The sequence below is a fragment of the Brachyistius frenatus genome, unplaced genomic scaffold, assembly GCF_029030835.1.
Source record: "Brachyistius frenatus isolate BFR_SWC_R1_liver_20210118 unplaced genomic scaffold, ASM2903083v1 Contig_116, whole genome shotgun sequence".
Lineage (NCBI taxonomy): Eukaryota > Metazoa > Chordata > Actinopteri > Embiotocidae > Brachyistius > Brachyistius frenatus.
In genome coordinates this window covers 255,276-271,546 of record NW_027210715.1, presented here as the reverse complement: position 1 = coordinate 271,546, position 16,271 = coordinate 255,276, and the positions used below count along the sequence as shown (strand labels likewise).

Sequence of the window (16,271 nt, the reverse complement as noted above, 5' to 3'; positions counted from 1 at the left end):
TTGGTAATCCTAATTTAGGCCTTTTGTAAAAAGAATAAACTCATTAAGATCCTGCAATGAATACATGGATTCTCCCACATTCAGCACCTGGTAAAATGAGACCTCAAACTGGTTATCGATCTTAGAGTTCTAGGTTTAATAGTTTTTTAAACCATTATAAATGTAAAAAAAAAATATTTTTTTTAAATTAAAAAAAAAAAAAGAACACTTAACTAATCTCTTAAAGCTGCTAAAATGGGGGGGGGGGGAACACAATAAAAGGGAAAACTGGACATTCACTTGTAATTATTTTTAAACTTACTAGGGCACCCTCAGATTCTGGTGAAAGCTAACCTGTTGCAACAATTTTCCTGGTTGATTTTGTGCATGAAAAGGCAGAAGCCTCACAGACTGCTCGGGCTGTACGATGATATCTGATGCACACTTCCTGCTTTCAATCCTGCAGTTGTTCACACTGAAGTAAACAGTATCACAGCGCTTCAAATTCAAATTGTGAATATCTCTGAAAATGTATTTCCTTCATGCCAGCTGCCTCTGTCTAGGAAAATAAAAACTACAGCTGTTGAAAGGAAACATCAAAAAGCTGCATCGTTTAGTGGCCAAACCGGTTCTGGCTAATTATTTTCCAGATTAATTTGCCTGCAAAGTGGTCTGCTGTCCCCCATTTGCATTGTTTTTAACTGCAGTTTGGCTTCTGGGAGAAGATAATCCCTGTGTAACAACAGAATAGTCTCATGCAAAAGAGGAACTGCTCTTTTCACACAAACAGAGGGAGGTCAGCGATTGGCCGAGAGACCGCTGTCGCTGCCGCTGCCGGCCTATAGCTAATCAGAGGGAGCGAGGAGGAGGTCGAGTCAGCTCATCTGAATGACTGCTGTTATCACTGGCAGACACTGTGACACCTGTGTGTGTGTGTGTGTGTGTGTGTGTGTGTGTGTGTGTGTGTGTGTGTGTGTGTGTGTGTGTGTGTGTGTGTGTGTGTGTGTGTGTGTGTGTGTGTGTGTGTGTGTGTGTGTGTGTGTGTGTCATGCACACAGCCTGTCTGTGTATATTTGTATTCAGCAGTCTACAGCTCACACCACCTGCATATTCACACTGATAGAGGATGTTTACTATGCGTGTGTGTGAGAAACAAAGAAACAGCACAACTGGTCTCCCGCTTGAATGAGAAGATATCCGGGACATAAATACATGCTGTAGCCTCATGTTTGTATAACTGTATAATTTTGGTATCTACTAACTCCTGAAGGAAGTATTTGGCTCTTTAGCTGCTAAACGCAGCACGATGTTCACCAGCTGCTCTCTAACCGGTTCTGTTTGCTGCTCAGTACATAGTGTACAGTGGCTTTTTACAAGTTTTTCTCTGAAAAAAATGTTTATGGCTGAAAATGTCAGCCTGAGAGTGGTGAGAGTGAACCAAACAGTCATTTTACAGATTTTACAGAAATACAAGGAGCTGAAAGTCACGATAAAGCTCCATAAAGCCGAGAGCTGCAGCTTTAACCGATAATTCTCTGTTAGTTCATCACCACCAGAGGCACCTTTCACATTGTGGTTGTCATTTGATGCACTTTTACGGTAAATTAGCCACTCTTAAGCCTGAGACATCCTGAGAACTGTATTTAAATCCACAACCACTTTTCAAATGAAATGAATGTAATATAGAAAACACAATCAAAGACAGAAACATTGCCAATATGGAAATGTTTCCGGGGGGGGAACTCAAAAGTGAAGGACACGATTGTTGTTGCCACTTTAACTAACAGAGGAACGGAAGTGGTTGTTTGTTTGAACATTTTGATGACATCATTTATAAATGAATGCAGCAAAATTTTGGCCAATTCTTGAAATAATATTTCAGCTTAATACCACTACAGAGTAAATTATACAATTTTATGTCCATTTCAAATTCCTTTTGTGGATGAATGTTGTAACGAAAAAAGGTTTTAAATGTTTTATGCAGACCAGCACAAGCTATGCGTCATTTCTATGTCCTCCCCTGAACTGCAACTGTGCAAACATTATAAAAAGTTATAGCGACTGTAAGCAGGTGTGACAGATGACTTCCTGTGTAAGCTCATCAGAGACACACAGGAACAAATGGGTGGAAGAAAGTAGCACAGTAAACTGCACCGACAACAAAAGACTGAAAATGTTCAATATTGCGAGGAGATCATGTGCCTTTACTGAACACAGAAGAAGATTGTGGATCCAGGCCATTAATAAGCAGGATTAAGGTCCTAAAGGAAGCGAGAGTCTATGCACCCAGTTCAAGGCTGTCGGCTGTCACGTCTCACGCCTTCAGTATGCTAACAGTGTTTTTCAAATTCAAATGTAACAGCATGTAAAGTAGCCTCCTCGTAACATTTTCACTTTGACCCGGTTCCCTCAGTGACACTAACTTTGCGACCTGCTTGTGATAGCGTTAAATAAGAAGCGGATAAACCGGTTCAACAACCAACGAAAGCAAGTAAGTCGATTCACAATTCACAGGACATGTCAGCAAACCATAAAAACGTTTGTGATTCGGCTCGCTCCTTTAAGAGAAACATGTATTTAAATAGCAAACTTCCTGGGGAAAATTCATCACTCAGAGACCTGATGGCCGTACTGATGGTCAACTATTGTTAAATAACATTTAATACAATGTTGAATGCAATTAAACGAGACAAAATAGATCCAACTCGGAGTCTGATGGCGTTTCACTACAGAGTCAACAAGAATTTGAAAAGTAAACTGATTAAAATTCAGCTGGAGAGTGTTTCATCAACCGATTCACTGGGTTCATGTTAATGTAGAAGCTAAGAAAGCTGCTTGCCCACCGACTGAAATCAAAAACTCATTCACTCATTCAAGCTGCTGAGGGGATTTTCAGTTAATGTAATGTTCTTGTGTCGAAATGTCTGAAACAAAATTATGGTTGAGTTGAGACAGATTCGTGATAATCCTAAATTACACAAAATCCCCATCTGAATCCTGTGATTACTCTGCTCCTTCCAGCTGTGTTTCTATAACTCACAAAGGGAGGTTATGAAATCTATTCTCATAAAGCTCACCTTTACAGTCAGCACACCTGTCTGTCTGTCTGTCTGTCTGTCTGTGTGTGTGTGCGTGCGTGCGTGCGTGCGTGCGTGCGTGTGTGTGTGTGTGTGTGTGTGTGTGTGTGTGTGTGTGTGTGTGTGTGTGTGTGTGTGAACTGTGTGGGTTTATAGAGTTTTCAGCAGCAGCAGAGACCAAGGTGACATTTCTGCTCTTATCACCAACTTCCTGCTCTAATCGCTGAGAGAGGCTGAGCCGAGCCAACTGAGGGGCACTGCCTCTGCCGGGTGGTTTGGCAACAGGTGCTGCTGTGTGTGTGTGTGTGTGTGTGTGTGTGTGTGTGTGTGTGTGTGTGTGTGTGTGTGTGTGTGTGTGTGTGTGTGTGTGTGTGTGTGTGTGTGTGTGTGTGGAGAGGGAGATGGTCTCAGACTAAAGCCAGAAAGCACAGAGAGGGTCAAAAGGCCGAGAGATGTAGGAGAGCCAACGGTTCAGTCACTCCAGACTGTACTCACACAGTAAACTGCAGTTTGAGTTATACACACACTTCTCAGAGCTGCTGCTGAAAAAAATAACACACCATATTGTTTTATTTAGGCCGCAAAAATCTCCATCTTTTTTTTTTTTCTGAATTTGGAGGGGATGTTAACCAACAGTCGAGGTTCGAATGGCAGACAATACATTTTGGTCAAATTATACAAACAGCAGGCTACTTAACACAACAAGTATAGACCAGTATTCAATTTGGTTAATTGTTGGTATGAAAATATTGTTTTCATGCAGCTTTAAAACAAGCACACACCAGTGCAAAGAGCTGCGGAATATGGTAGTCGGGTATTAATTCTCAGGGACTCTATCGGTATTATATCACTCACATTATACCTGCTAATTTGATTTGTTGATATTAAAGCATTTATTAGTGAAGCTTTAAAGAAACACAGTTTCTAATTTAAGAAGCTACTAAAGATCTAACACTTGTTTATTTTCACAAAACTGTCCAATTTAATGAGATAAATGGAATATGAGCATAAGAGGACAACTAGTTTGCAGTCTAAGGCAGTTTTCAGCCATGAAAGTCCGGACCCACAATGATGTTTTTCTCTCATGCATACATTTTATCCAGTTACTTTTGGTTTCAATTAGCATTTTTGCAGGTGCATTAAAAAACGTTGCATGACATACATGTCCTGTTGTCATCACCTACGTGGGCTGCGTGTCCTTTTGCCTGACAATGATTGTGTTTGTAGATTTGTTTTCAGTTTGAACTGAGAAAATTGAATAAACAGATTAATTTATTGTTATTAATTTAATTATATATTATAATGTTATTAACATCATGAACATTAACATTATATGATTTTCAGTATTTTTATGCTTTTTTTAAAGTTGACTTTAAATTTCTTTGTCGCACCAAATTACATTTACTTTCTGTCTTCCTCTCCCCATGAGCTACCTCAGCTCATTTTCACTAATCTCCAGTTCGTCTTCTTCTTCTGTTGATTAATGGGTGACGATAGCCTGCCTGAACTTTCTGTAATTGGTTGGAAAATCCAAACCATCTAAAAACAGTTTTCCGACTGCAAACAAAGCAAAAACATTGTTCTGTTTGATCAGGACCAACACCACGATTTTTGCCTCCTTGGTCCAGACATCATCTGTGGCACCTTTGTATTTTGATTTGGACCAAACCAAGTTGGTGTGAAATCACAGAGCTGATCGGGCAGACAGACCCAGAGCTTTAATGTAGCTGAGGAGCATAACTTACCTTAAACATCAGGTGTCGTTAACATGAACTTCCTCCTCTCCTTTCCTCTTTTTCCTCTGTCTGACTTTCCATTACAAGAAAACCTCTGACGTAACTCAGCCAAGAAGACTGTTACTCGTGCATGCCGATGGGAATCTGACAAAAAATGAACTGAACCCAAAAGAAGTCACTGTGCCTCTGAATCACAGAGATAGCCAGTGATGACCTTGTGTGCCAGGGCAGATTTGCCTCCAAGACATGTTTGCATAACTGAAACTCCAATCTGCGCCCACGCACAAACACATGGAGTGAAATGGGCAAAATGACAAGCTGAACACTTTCTCAAAGAGCGGGCTTGTCTTGCTCATCATTATCTGCTTTTACCATTTGGGTCATTTACATAGAATGTATAAAACGCAGTTAATGTACTGGTGAGCAGATGTCTAAGTATTCCTGGATTTGCATGTGCCTATACAACAGTGCACAGCCGGTTAATGGCTATTCACAAAAAGCATAGTTGTATAGTATGACATTAATCATGTTGTGTTCCTCATAATCCACAACTTCTAAATAATGAAACTTCCCATTTAAAAATGATTCTCGCTAGTATCTGATCCATTAGAAATAAACACAAAAGGCAACAAGAACTTGGCTTTGATTCCAACAAACAGCCTGAATGAAGCACCATAAAGCAATCATACACTTATCTATCTTCTGCCTACGCAGTCGGGAGAAAACAAAACAGCGAGCGTGTGAACAATCTGCCCTCCGCTCTCCGTGCTGATGAGCTGTTTCTCCGTCTGATGAAGGAGTCGAGCTAACGCCAGATGTCCCGGAGTGATGTGCTTTTCTTTGCGTACCTGTTATCTCCTCGCCAGGCACTTTGAATAACAGAGCGAGCCGAGGAGCTACTACGTCCACATGTCGGCGGGATCTGTGATTACGGACGTGGGAGTGATGTAGGAGTGGCAGCCGAGTCCCTCTAATCTGAGCAATGACAAGGATGAAGATGATTATGGCTTTTAGACGGTAGTTAACAGCACTCGTGCGCCATCTGTAAAGTTTTTATAATAGAGTGAACAAACATGAAGAAAAAAACAGGACAAACTAGACCATGAACTAACTTACTGGTTCCTGCAAAGTTGGCAAGGAAATAAGCAGGTGGAGTTAATGGAGCAGCGGTGCTGAAGACCGTCTGTGACCATCGGACTGCTTGGCTGAAACTGAAAGAGAACATAAAAACAGCAAATCTTATACAGTTTTATCGAGCTTGCACACACGTCATCATAATATACTGTAGCCTGTATGCCTATGCATCATGCTTTGTTTCAGCACCTTGAGCATAATCAGTGGATTACATGCTGCATGATGCTGTGTATGAATAATGAAGGAAGCACAGCACATATGCAAAATGTACACGTTACACCACCTGCATATTCCTACTGAAAGGTGAGAGCATATTAACTATGATAACAGTAGGACGGCAAATCTGGTCTGCTGCTGCAATGAGAGGATATCTGGGTCATAAATATAAAATCCATTCTCTGATTTGCTGACCATGAGATTTCCTAACCGCTGAGCACTGAGCACATTACGAGGGTCGATCAAAACGTTTTGAAAATTCTTCTGCTTCCCGCAAATTTGGTCCATTGAGAGCCTGAGTTACACGTTTCTGTGAGCGCCGCTTCCAGACATCTCTCACGTCATGTTGGAGATCCTAGGCGCCACAGTTGGGGTTGTTTGCTCGAAATGTTTTCCCTCAGATGCCTCAGAACGTCACAGTTAAACTCCGTGTTGGGGGGAGAATTCGCGGTGCCCAGCCTCCAACCCCAAAGAAAATCCACCTGGTTGGGCTCCTGACCTGACGCGCCTCGTTTTTCGGGGTTTTTTTTCGGGCAGTGACGTTCTGCTCCTCTTGAAACACGAACGCCACTCATAACATCTCGCCCAGCTCATTGCAGAGGTAGACAAAAAAAAATGTTCATCTGCCTTCTGCTCATGTCCACGGTGAAAGCGTCGTGCGCCCGACCCAACACTCATAAAACGTGTAAATCAGGTGCTGATGTTGATGAAGCAGCAAAGATTGGAACACTCACTCAACCAGGTTCCAGCTTCCCCGTCTACTCACAACAGAAGCAGTCTCACAACTTACTGACCCAACCTCGTGTGTGTCTATATATATATATACATATATATGTGTGTGTGTTTGTGTGTGTATTATATTTTGAATATCCAAAATAAAAACATGTTTCGATAAAACTGCTCTTCTTATTTTTATGTTAATTGCTTAAATGCCCGTATCATGTAAAAGGGGTCACTCACAGAGACAAACCTACAGATAATTATCAGTCACTTCAGACATTCAGCTCATTGTTTTGGTTTTACCACCCACAACTCTTTGTTTTGTTTCACTCGATTCACTCCAGTAATCACTTCATTCCCAGCAGGAAGCAGCAGTTTACAGAGAAACATCTCCGATAGACCCGCTTTACGCCACCTGCTCGGTACACAGGCAGAATAATGAAGTTACTAACAACGAACATAATGGAGCATTTAGCCAAACAGGAAACAGAACTAAGACAAACAGACTAGTGGACATATATTCATCAGGTTTCCAGAAACATGCGCCAAACACGGAGCTGCAGGACTTCATCCTCCTCATGATGTCTTCATGAAAAGCTGATGGTGATGGTAGCTGCCTGGTGGGTTGACCTGCTCTGGCTTTGGTTTGCCCCTCTCCCAACAAAACTGGTTCAGAGTTCGAAGTTCTCACAACAAGACGACAAATCAATCCATCCTTTCAGGACTGCTTTTGCAACCTGAGCTCCTCCACCGCTGCTCTCCTGGCCTCTCCCAGGTGTGTTGTGTTGTAGCTCAGCATTCAGAAACATGTTTGGCAATTCAGCAGTTGAATAGCTCCATAAATAGAATACGGGACGGATTAAAAAGAATCTGTATTAATCACAGTGGTCTTTAGCTATACGAGTGATATTCAGTTTATGGATCTACCGCTGCCTGAGGTACCCTCATGACGTCATTCTGCTTACTCAGATACAATAGATCCAGATTGAGTCGAAATATCATGAGATTTATAGACACACACATACAGTACATTTCCATAAAGTAAACAAGGCCTGACAACATTCATGCTTTGTTTCACACGCAACTTTGATGCATTCACAAGAACGGTCTGTTTAAATGACGGAGTTAGAGATGCAGGACACAGCAGCATTGAACAGTGTAAGAGCTGTTCTCTACTCTGTTCTAACGGACTGGGTTCAGATTAGAAGTGTTCAATCAAGAAAGTCAAACAGTGTACGACACCGTCAGCACTTCACAGGCTGAGTGAGGAGTTTCTGCAACCCACTACGGGTTTGTGTTCAGAGAAGGGAAGGACACACACACACACACACACACACACACACACACACACACACACACACACACACACACAGGAGGAAACTTATCTTTCATCGTGAAGGTCGTCACTCAAAAGGTTTCATTTTCATTTCACACGTTAATGAACTATTTTTTCACTTTTTAATTCCTACAGAACGCAAATGTGACACAGCAAAGAAGTGCTTTTTTTATTTTTTTTTTAATGTTTTTCTGAGTTTTCACACAGTGAGTAAAAGCAGAAATGACAAAGAAAACAATCCCAAGGACAACACAAGGAGTCACATCGTTGGACCTGTCAGAATCTATTACAATCAATCACAATCTATGTGAACAGTGAGCAGTTTATCTTTGGACGTGTTAGAGTTGGTCATACAGTGTCACAGCATTCTTGGCTAACAAACCAAAATCTCCTCTTGTTTTGTCAAATGAGGAAGAGGAGGACAAGATCATCATCACTGGAGGATGCTGAATCCATCATTTTATCTGAAGTAGGAGTCCATTTTTGAACAACTGTTGTAATTTGACATGGCTGCCCCAATGAAGAATTTTGATGCGAAATATTCTCAGGTGAGTATTTCACATTTTCGTATCGTTTATTCACCACCCTACCATATATTTGTGACCTTTTGACCCCATACAGTATGTACCTGCTCATAATCTCGGGATCTCGATGGCAGCATTACTGATGTGCCTACAACAAACCTCGTAACCAGGGGCAACGGTGCCTTTACAACCAGGTCTCAAGTCGGTGGAATGGTTTACCAGAATATCTCAGGTTGACTGGCTCAGTGTCTGCTTTGAAATCACTTTTGAAAACTTTACTAATATAATATCAATAATGCGCTCAGTGCATTTAGTGTGTCTAACTGTCGTCTTTCTTCTGTTAAATTTTGGAGATTTAATGAGGCCTTTCTTACCTTGCTACATTAGTTATTTAATTTATTGCTGGTGCAACACCTTGAAACTTGTATTATCCATCCAAAAAAAACCTGCTATGAAATGAGTCAGCATGGATTTAACTTCCATCATTCATCAGCTTCGAGCTGCTGCAGTTTCTGAAAACATCGAGGGTTTGGATCTGTTTTATGCTGCAGTGTCGATTCTGACATTCTAACTTTTGTCAGCTAAAATTCATCACATCATTGAAAGGCATGTTTTCCTCCTCGCAAAAAGACTATTTTAGGTATTTGGCTTGCTTCAGCACTTTACAAAACTGTTCAACCATGTGTGACAAGCACTTCTGAAGAAGCACCCTGGCAGCTTAAGTCAAGTAATATTCTGTATTATTCTCACCAAAGTCCATAAAAAGGCTCCAAACAAATGATTCATAGCTTCCATAGAGATGAAAGCTATGAATCATTTGTTTGGAGCCTTTTTACTCTACTGTTCAGAAACTATTGAACACAGCAGTGAGCCACACTGTTGAACTGGCTGACATGATCCTTCATTACCATGTAGTTTAAGGCCCACATACACCAACATGTGTCCTGCTGCAGGAAATCCTCACCACAGCACCAAATGAGTATCAATCCACAGTTAAAGGTAATCCCCCCCCCCCCCCATAAAAAAAAAAAGCACTGTTTCCTCCTATTTTAGTAGAATTTATTAAAAACTCTGGTGGCAGGAAGTTTAATGAAATGGGACCCCACAAATCTGGATTAGATGCTCTTCCTAAATCACTTCCAGCCTCACGCACCTGCTGTCACAAAGTCCCTCCATCTTCCTCCAGATCAAAGAGAGCTGCTGATGGTGAGGAATAAGTTAGCGGTCATCACGCATACCAAGAGGGAGCTACAGAGGCTTCTTAAGTAATGTTTGAAGAGCAGCTGCTGGAGCCGGTTCAAAGGGCTGTGCCGCCATGTTGGAGGGATGTCAACAACAGGGATGACTGTAACTTAATCATCTCCTTGTTTATCCTCTCGAAGCTTCAGTCTGAACACAAAACTGCCAATGAAAACAAATAACTTTTTTTTGTCAGGCTTATGAGAAGACTGTATTTTACCAGGGTAGTATGTGCTGATATCTGTTTAATGAAGTGATCTTGGTATTTGGTACAAATTGAGCTCTCTAAGTAAGTTTGTAAGTAAGTTTAATTTATAATTGGAATCTTTATTGTTTTGAATCTTGGTTTTCCATGTGGCAAAATTGCTCATTTTTGGCAATAATTGTGCATTTTATCAACCTTTAAGTAATGCAACATTACATGGTTCAGTTCAGCAAACATACTTGAAAACAATTATTTTATTATTTAGAGTTCATTAAACTTTCAAATAAAGTGTTAACAGGGATCTGTTTGTTTTCTTCATCAAAGAGGTCAGTTTAATGCATAAATTGGCCAAAATAAGCCATTAAAGTGACACTATTTACCTTTTGAAAGAAATAAGACAATCTTCCTATTAAAAAGTAAAAGCAAAATGTATAAGGGACGAAACAAACCTTTATCCAACTTAAGTTAGTTTTAGAATGACTAGTGTTTTATGGTGTCTACCGTTATTAAACTAAAAATAAACACTGCTGTGTAAATTCTGTTATATTTACTGTTATCATGTAATAGCTACTTGTGACCACTGGCAGCTCTCCAGCAAAAGTTTCTGCTTCAGTATTTTCTGCTTGCAATGGAGGTGATCACGGACTTCAACTATTTTTAGTCTTCACTCGAGATACATCCGCTAACTGTCTGATGTGTAAGTGCATTTCCATTATGCACTATGACTGCACCACCGCTGACTATAAGCAGGTATTGAAGGACAGGGGTGGGAGTCGAGTGTAAAATCCAATTCTTTATATTGAGCCGTGTTCCTCTCCAGCAGCAGCGAGCCCTTCATGTGTCAGAAGGGATGCTGTCATGTGCACTGTGTTTAATCGAATTAGCTCGGCTTGAGTCTGCACCACCGGGTAGTCGGAGCCACGTGTTTCTCTTCACATTACGTGCTGGCAGTTTTTTTGTGAGCGGCAACAACTGGCAGTGAAACCCAATTCTCTCCACGGCTTCTACTTTTAGACCAGGAAACACGGGGTGAGAGGTTCAGTGGTTGCAAAGCATGAAAGGCTGCAGACCAACAGAGCAGCAGTGAGTTAAACAGGTCGTTTAAATGACCCCGGTGAACTGCTGGGAACTGACATTCATGTGCTGCTGAGTGAGGAAGAGGAGAGAAACCACACGGGACGCGGGTGCTGATTTCGTTTTTGTTTTTTTTAATGGAATGTATCTTTTCGAGGTATGAAAATAGATCTCACATTGAAATAAGAAATTGGACAGTGGCTACTAAGGGCACAGCTATATCTGTGTGTAATGATGGCAACAGGAAGGCATGTCGGAGAAGCATCACACCAGTCGCATTAGATGACGGGCACGGCTATGACCCTGTATGGGAGATGACAACAGCACAGAGGCATGAGTCCGTCCGGCGGTGAGACACTGGCAAGAGGGGAATAAAAGCAGCGGGAAACACTCCCAGCAAACTGGGAAACACATGAAGCCACAGTGAGGTGGAATGTTTCCTGATAGCAACACTTCATGAAATCTCTGGGACTGTTCCCCTACATGCTGCTCTGTGTACCACCACCTTTACAAGTATTTAGTCTGTTCTTCTACATGTAATGCAAATTAGTGACATAGTTTTATGAACATTTCTGAGGCGGAGCTGCAACAGAGACAGAAACAATCTGATTGGTTGTAATTAACATCAGTGGGTGGAGCCAAAGAGTCTGATTTTGCTTAATTTAGCTGGTTAGCCATGGTAAACTCAAGTCAAAATACAAAAAGGTCCAAGGCTAGCTAACTAGCGAAGAAGATGTGTTTTCTATAGAAAGCTTCCCTGGCCTTATCACATCATGATGTAAAATTACAAACTATTCGAGAAAGGAATTCTGCTTATCCGGCATAAATTATCAAAACGAAAAGTTCTGAGCTTCACAAAAACTCTTTAAACACATGAACAATCCAGGAAGAGACGTATGGTGGTGAATTATTTGTGACTATCAGAAGTCAGCAAGAAGTCATTCAGCTCAGAAAAAAGGACTCCACCGAGCTGAGGCCGGAAAAACCTTCTCTGTGTGTCACCTTTCTCGAAGTAATGGGTGTAATCCTGAGAGATGGTGTCCCGCTCCGCTAAAGGCCCTTTCACACTAAAAAAGAAATGCCACAGCACAATACATGTGAACAGCAACATGGCAAAATTAGCCATGCAGGCTAGTTGTAATCCACTTTAGCTTGCCAGCGCCTGTCAGAGACTGACCGGATAGTTTGCTGTCAGTCAACAAGGTAGTTCGCTTCGTTGCTGACGGAACAGTAAGATTCAGAGCGCGTATTAATCAGTTTAAGGAAAAACAGATGATCCGATGTAGAGAATAGGCAACGAGAAAGCTGCATCACAAAGAAAGTATTTCTATATTTCCACAAATTTGACAATATCAGGATACTTTTCCTCCGTTTCTGGTTTTGGTCTCCTTTGGCTTTCATTACTGGCTTTCAGTCTGATGTTTCCTCCCCAGAAAAGATTTAATGCGACCAGTGAAACTGTCTTTAGGGCGGCTCAGCTTCAGAACACTGTCGGTATAACGAAACCTCCGCTGTGCATGTTACTAGAACTAAGGTCGTCGCTGTAACCACAGAGGGCGATGAGCTGGTATCTTCCTCAGATTTAAGACTCACAGGAGAACAAGAGAAAGCCTTTGTATGTACAAACGCAACCAAATCAAATGATGGAAAATAACTGAGGTACACAATGAAAATACCAAAATATACTGTTGCTATTAATGGATGAAGCACTTAAAACAAAGTGTGGAGCAGGCGTCTCACCATGCACAGTATCTATGGATGTGTGATATTGTGAAGTGTAACACTGCACGGGAAAGAGAAATGTAATGAAATGAGTCTTTGGTTCAGTTGAAAAATGAAATCATGGACCATGAAACATGGCATGGCTAACCTACAGCAACCATCCTAAGATATCTGTATAAGCTAACTGACTCGTCGGCTGTGAACCTTAGGTCGAGTACTTCCAGTTCCATTCATCAACAACATATCATTTTTTTTTATAGAAAATATATCTACACGTCTAATAAATACGGGATAATCCCATTGCACGGTCGAATACGGTTGTTTTCTCTCGTGCTTTCTGTCCACCTGTCCTTTGTGAAATAAGTCTCTGTATTGAAAAGGGACGTGGCGCCGGTCCATGAAAACCGCTACATGGAAGAGGGGTTCTCCTGGAGAATGGAGCTCGGTGGGAAAGCGGCAGGGGGAGATGCAGCCGGTGTTCATAATCATCCTCCAGCTGAGTGTTCAATTAACCTGCGGAAGCAATCGATTAGACAGACTGCAGATTGTGGCTGACACAGGAGGCACAGGAACCTTAAAGTCACTTCAAACATGAGCTCAATAGAACGGGACCGCAGGCTGCTTCTGTCAGCAGTCTGGATGTCCCATTATATTGACAAAATGGAAACTTTATGGAGGACACATTTATTTTTATATAAATGAAAGAAGAGTGAGGATTACTGCAGCAGGGCCGTAGCCAGGATTTTATAAGAACTGAGGTCATGAGAGAATATTTTGATTGGACACCCAAATCTCAAGCACACGACCCAAATGACCAAATTCAAAATGCTGCAAAAATTCTCATATTCTGATCTTAAAAGGTAGGTGAAGCCCTGCAGCGCAATAAGACATCAGTAAACTGAAGCCCTCTGGGGGTGAAACATCTGATATGCATCATGGCCTTTTAGTTTAAGTGTCTAAATGCCTTTAAATGAATTTACTAAAATTAGTTTGGAGCAGGAGGGAAAATATGGAATATTGTGCTTATTAAAATAACAGTAAAGACCCTTATTGTGACAGTGATGGGGTCAAATCAAAGTCTTTGCAAGGACTGGATGTGGAAACACTTCAGGACCAGTATATCCACCATGTTTGTTGACTCCTGCCTAATATTTGTCAACATGACATGAGGCGTTTCTGGAGGTTTAGTTCACATTGTGCCCAGTTAAAACCTCAGTGGGACAACGAATCACCACGTGCCACGGAGAGCCCCCTGCAGCGCATTTCACTGCACACTGCTTCAGCCAGTGTTTGGTTGTACTGTAAATGCACTTGACTCTTGTGAGGCTCACAGCTGAATCTGCACAACAGCATATGTTTGAGTGCTCATTAGAAGGCCAATTTGCGTGCGCACACACATCTGGAATCCACCTGACTGTGATATTTACGCGTAATCCGCGCGTCTTTACGCTAAATGTGGATATCTGGGGTAAATCACACTTCACTTTACATTGACTTCAACTCTAATGTATGAACTTCGACACAAGTTCAAGCTGATTCAACCTTCTAACTCCAATTGTAAATGGATTATTTAAAAAACCCAATTCACCTTTGAAGCTTGTCTAAGCGTAATTAATCACGCGACGTGCGTAATTTCAAACTATATTCGCGCGTAAAGACATATGTTTCGGGTATTGAGAAGCCCTACTTGTGTGAAATATTACTCCTGCCAGGTAATGTATATCCAGCACATTTTCCTGCGGAATATTCCCCCTCCATGATGCGGAGGTATAGGCAGGTCTAAAGCAGGGGCTCCAAAACTTTTCATAACGCAATAAATACATTTTAAAAAAGAATCCATATCCTGTACAATTGTGTCTCCCTTTGAAAGAATATTGGCTCCGTGTTTGATCAGTGAGGGACACAGACGTCCTCACTCATGGTACAAATATCCAGGAAACAAAAGGAAAAAGGGTCCTAAATTTGTGAGGGGATCCCCAGGTGGTCCCCGGCACCGGGGAGCCCCCGTCTCTCTCTTCCACGGTCTTACCGCTAATGGTGCACCAGTGTCCGCGGGACTCGCCGCAGGTCACGCCACGTTCGGCGAGCTGCGGATGGTCTTCTGTCCGGGCATCTGCACGACGAGCAACTGCTGCTTCTGCCGTGTGGACTTGACAGCCAGGATCGCTTGCCGATTCTTGTACTGGACCATCTGCAAGGTGATCTCCGCGTTCCAGCCCTCGTCCTGCGGGCACCTGAAGTCGATCTCCTTTCCCTCCGTCATGACCACCGTGAAATACACGTACTTGCCCTTCCGCTCCACGCAGTCCACCGTCTTCATGTTGGCGAAGTGCAGCTCCTTGACTTTGCCCATGTCCCCGCCGCCGTGGTGCTGCTGGTGGTGGTGGTGGTGGTGGTGCTGCGGGTGGTCGTGCTGCTTGGGCGGCAGCAGCAGCACGCCGTCCTCGGTCAGGACGCAGTGCTTCTTCTTCCAGAGCTGCAGCAGCCCGTCGCTTCGTTTCTCCAACAAACCCTCCTTGAACACCTTCCTCCCGTTTTCCAGCATCTTCACCTGAACGCTTCAGACTGCCGCCCCCCCCCCCCCCCCCCCCCCCCCCCCCCCCCCCCCCCCCCCCCCCCCCCCCCCCCCCCCCCCCCCCCCCCCCCCCCCCCCCCCCCCCCCCCCCCGCTTTCGTGGCTGCTTCACGGGACGGACGGCTGGACGGATGGACGGATGGACGGCTGGACGGACGGACGGCTGTCTGTCACGGAGCAAGTGAAGGCATGAGATGCTGCTGTGACTGCGGTGCAGCGCGCTGCTCGTTGTAGTGAGAAGGCAGCTGCCTGTATGCTCGCTGGTCACACAGAGTGTATGTGTGTGTATTTGTGTGTGTGCGCGCGTGTGAGGGGAGTTTGGGAGGGGGAGGGGTCTGAAGAGGTGCACCGCCCCCCGAGGGGCGTCCAGCCTCCTGAGACGATCACAACAATAAACAGCAGATAACCTTCTTTTTTTTTATTTTGGGCAGCCACTTCATTATTGTGAATTTAGCAGCTATTTTAAAGTTCCTTAAGACAATTATGAGTTTAATCTCCAGCATAGACGAGAGGCTTTTATTTAGAAATATAATATCTCTATTCATACTTTCTGAATGCATGAAAACCATTTCAGTCTCACCATGCACTTAAAGGCTTCTAAAATCACATGAAATACCTTCATACACAGAGCAGTGTCATCCAAATGAATGATTTGCAACACTTTGAATAAAATCACTTTATTCTTGCAGTGCAGGTTTTCAAGAGTTGGTTGATAAACACCTGGCAGCTTTATAT

The 16,271-nt window shown here is 42.7% G+C and overlaps 1 protein-coding gene across 1 annotated transcript; it reads right to left on the bottom strand.

Annotated features, from left to right (window-relative positions):
- Positions 1–11,353: 11,353 nt before the first annotated feature.
- phlda1 (pleckstrin homology-like domain, family A, member 1) lies at positions 11,354–15,528 on the bottom strand. Its single transcript, XM_069713189.1, has 2 exons — positions 14,992–15,528; positions 11,354–13,475 (listed from the first exon to the last, which is right to left on the bottom strand). The coding sequence occupies exon 1, from the start codon at positions 15,505–15,507 to the stop codon at positions 15,031–15,033; it is 477 nt and encodes a 158-aa protein (XP_069569290.1). The 5' UTR covers positions 15,508–15,528; the 3' UTR covers positions 11,354–13,475; positions 14,992–15,030.
- Between the last annotated feature and the right edge of the window lie 743 nt (positions 15,529–16,271).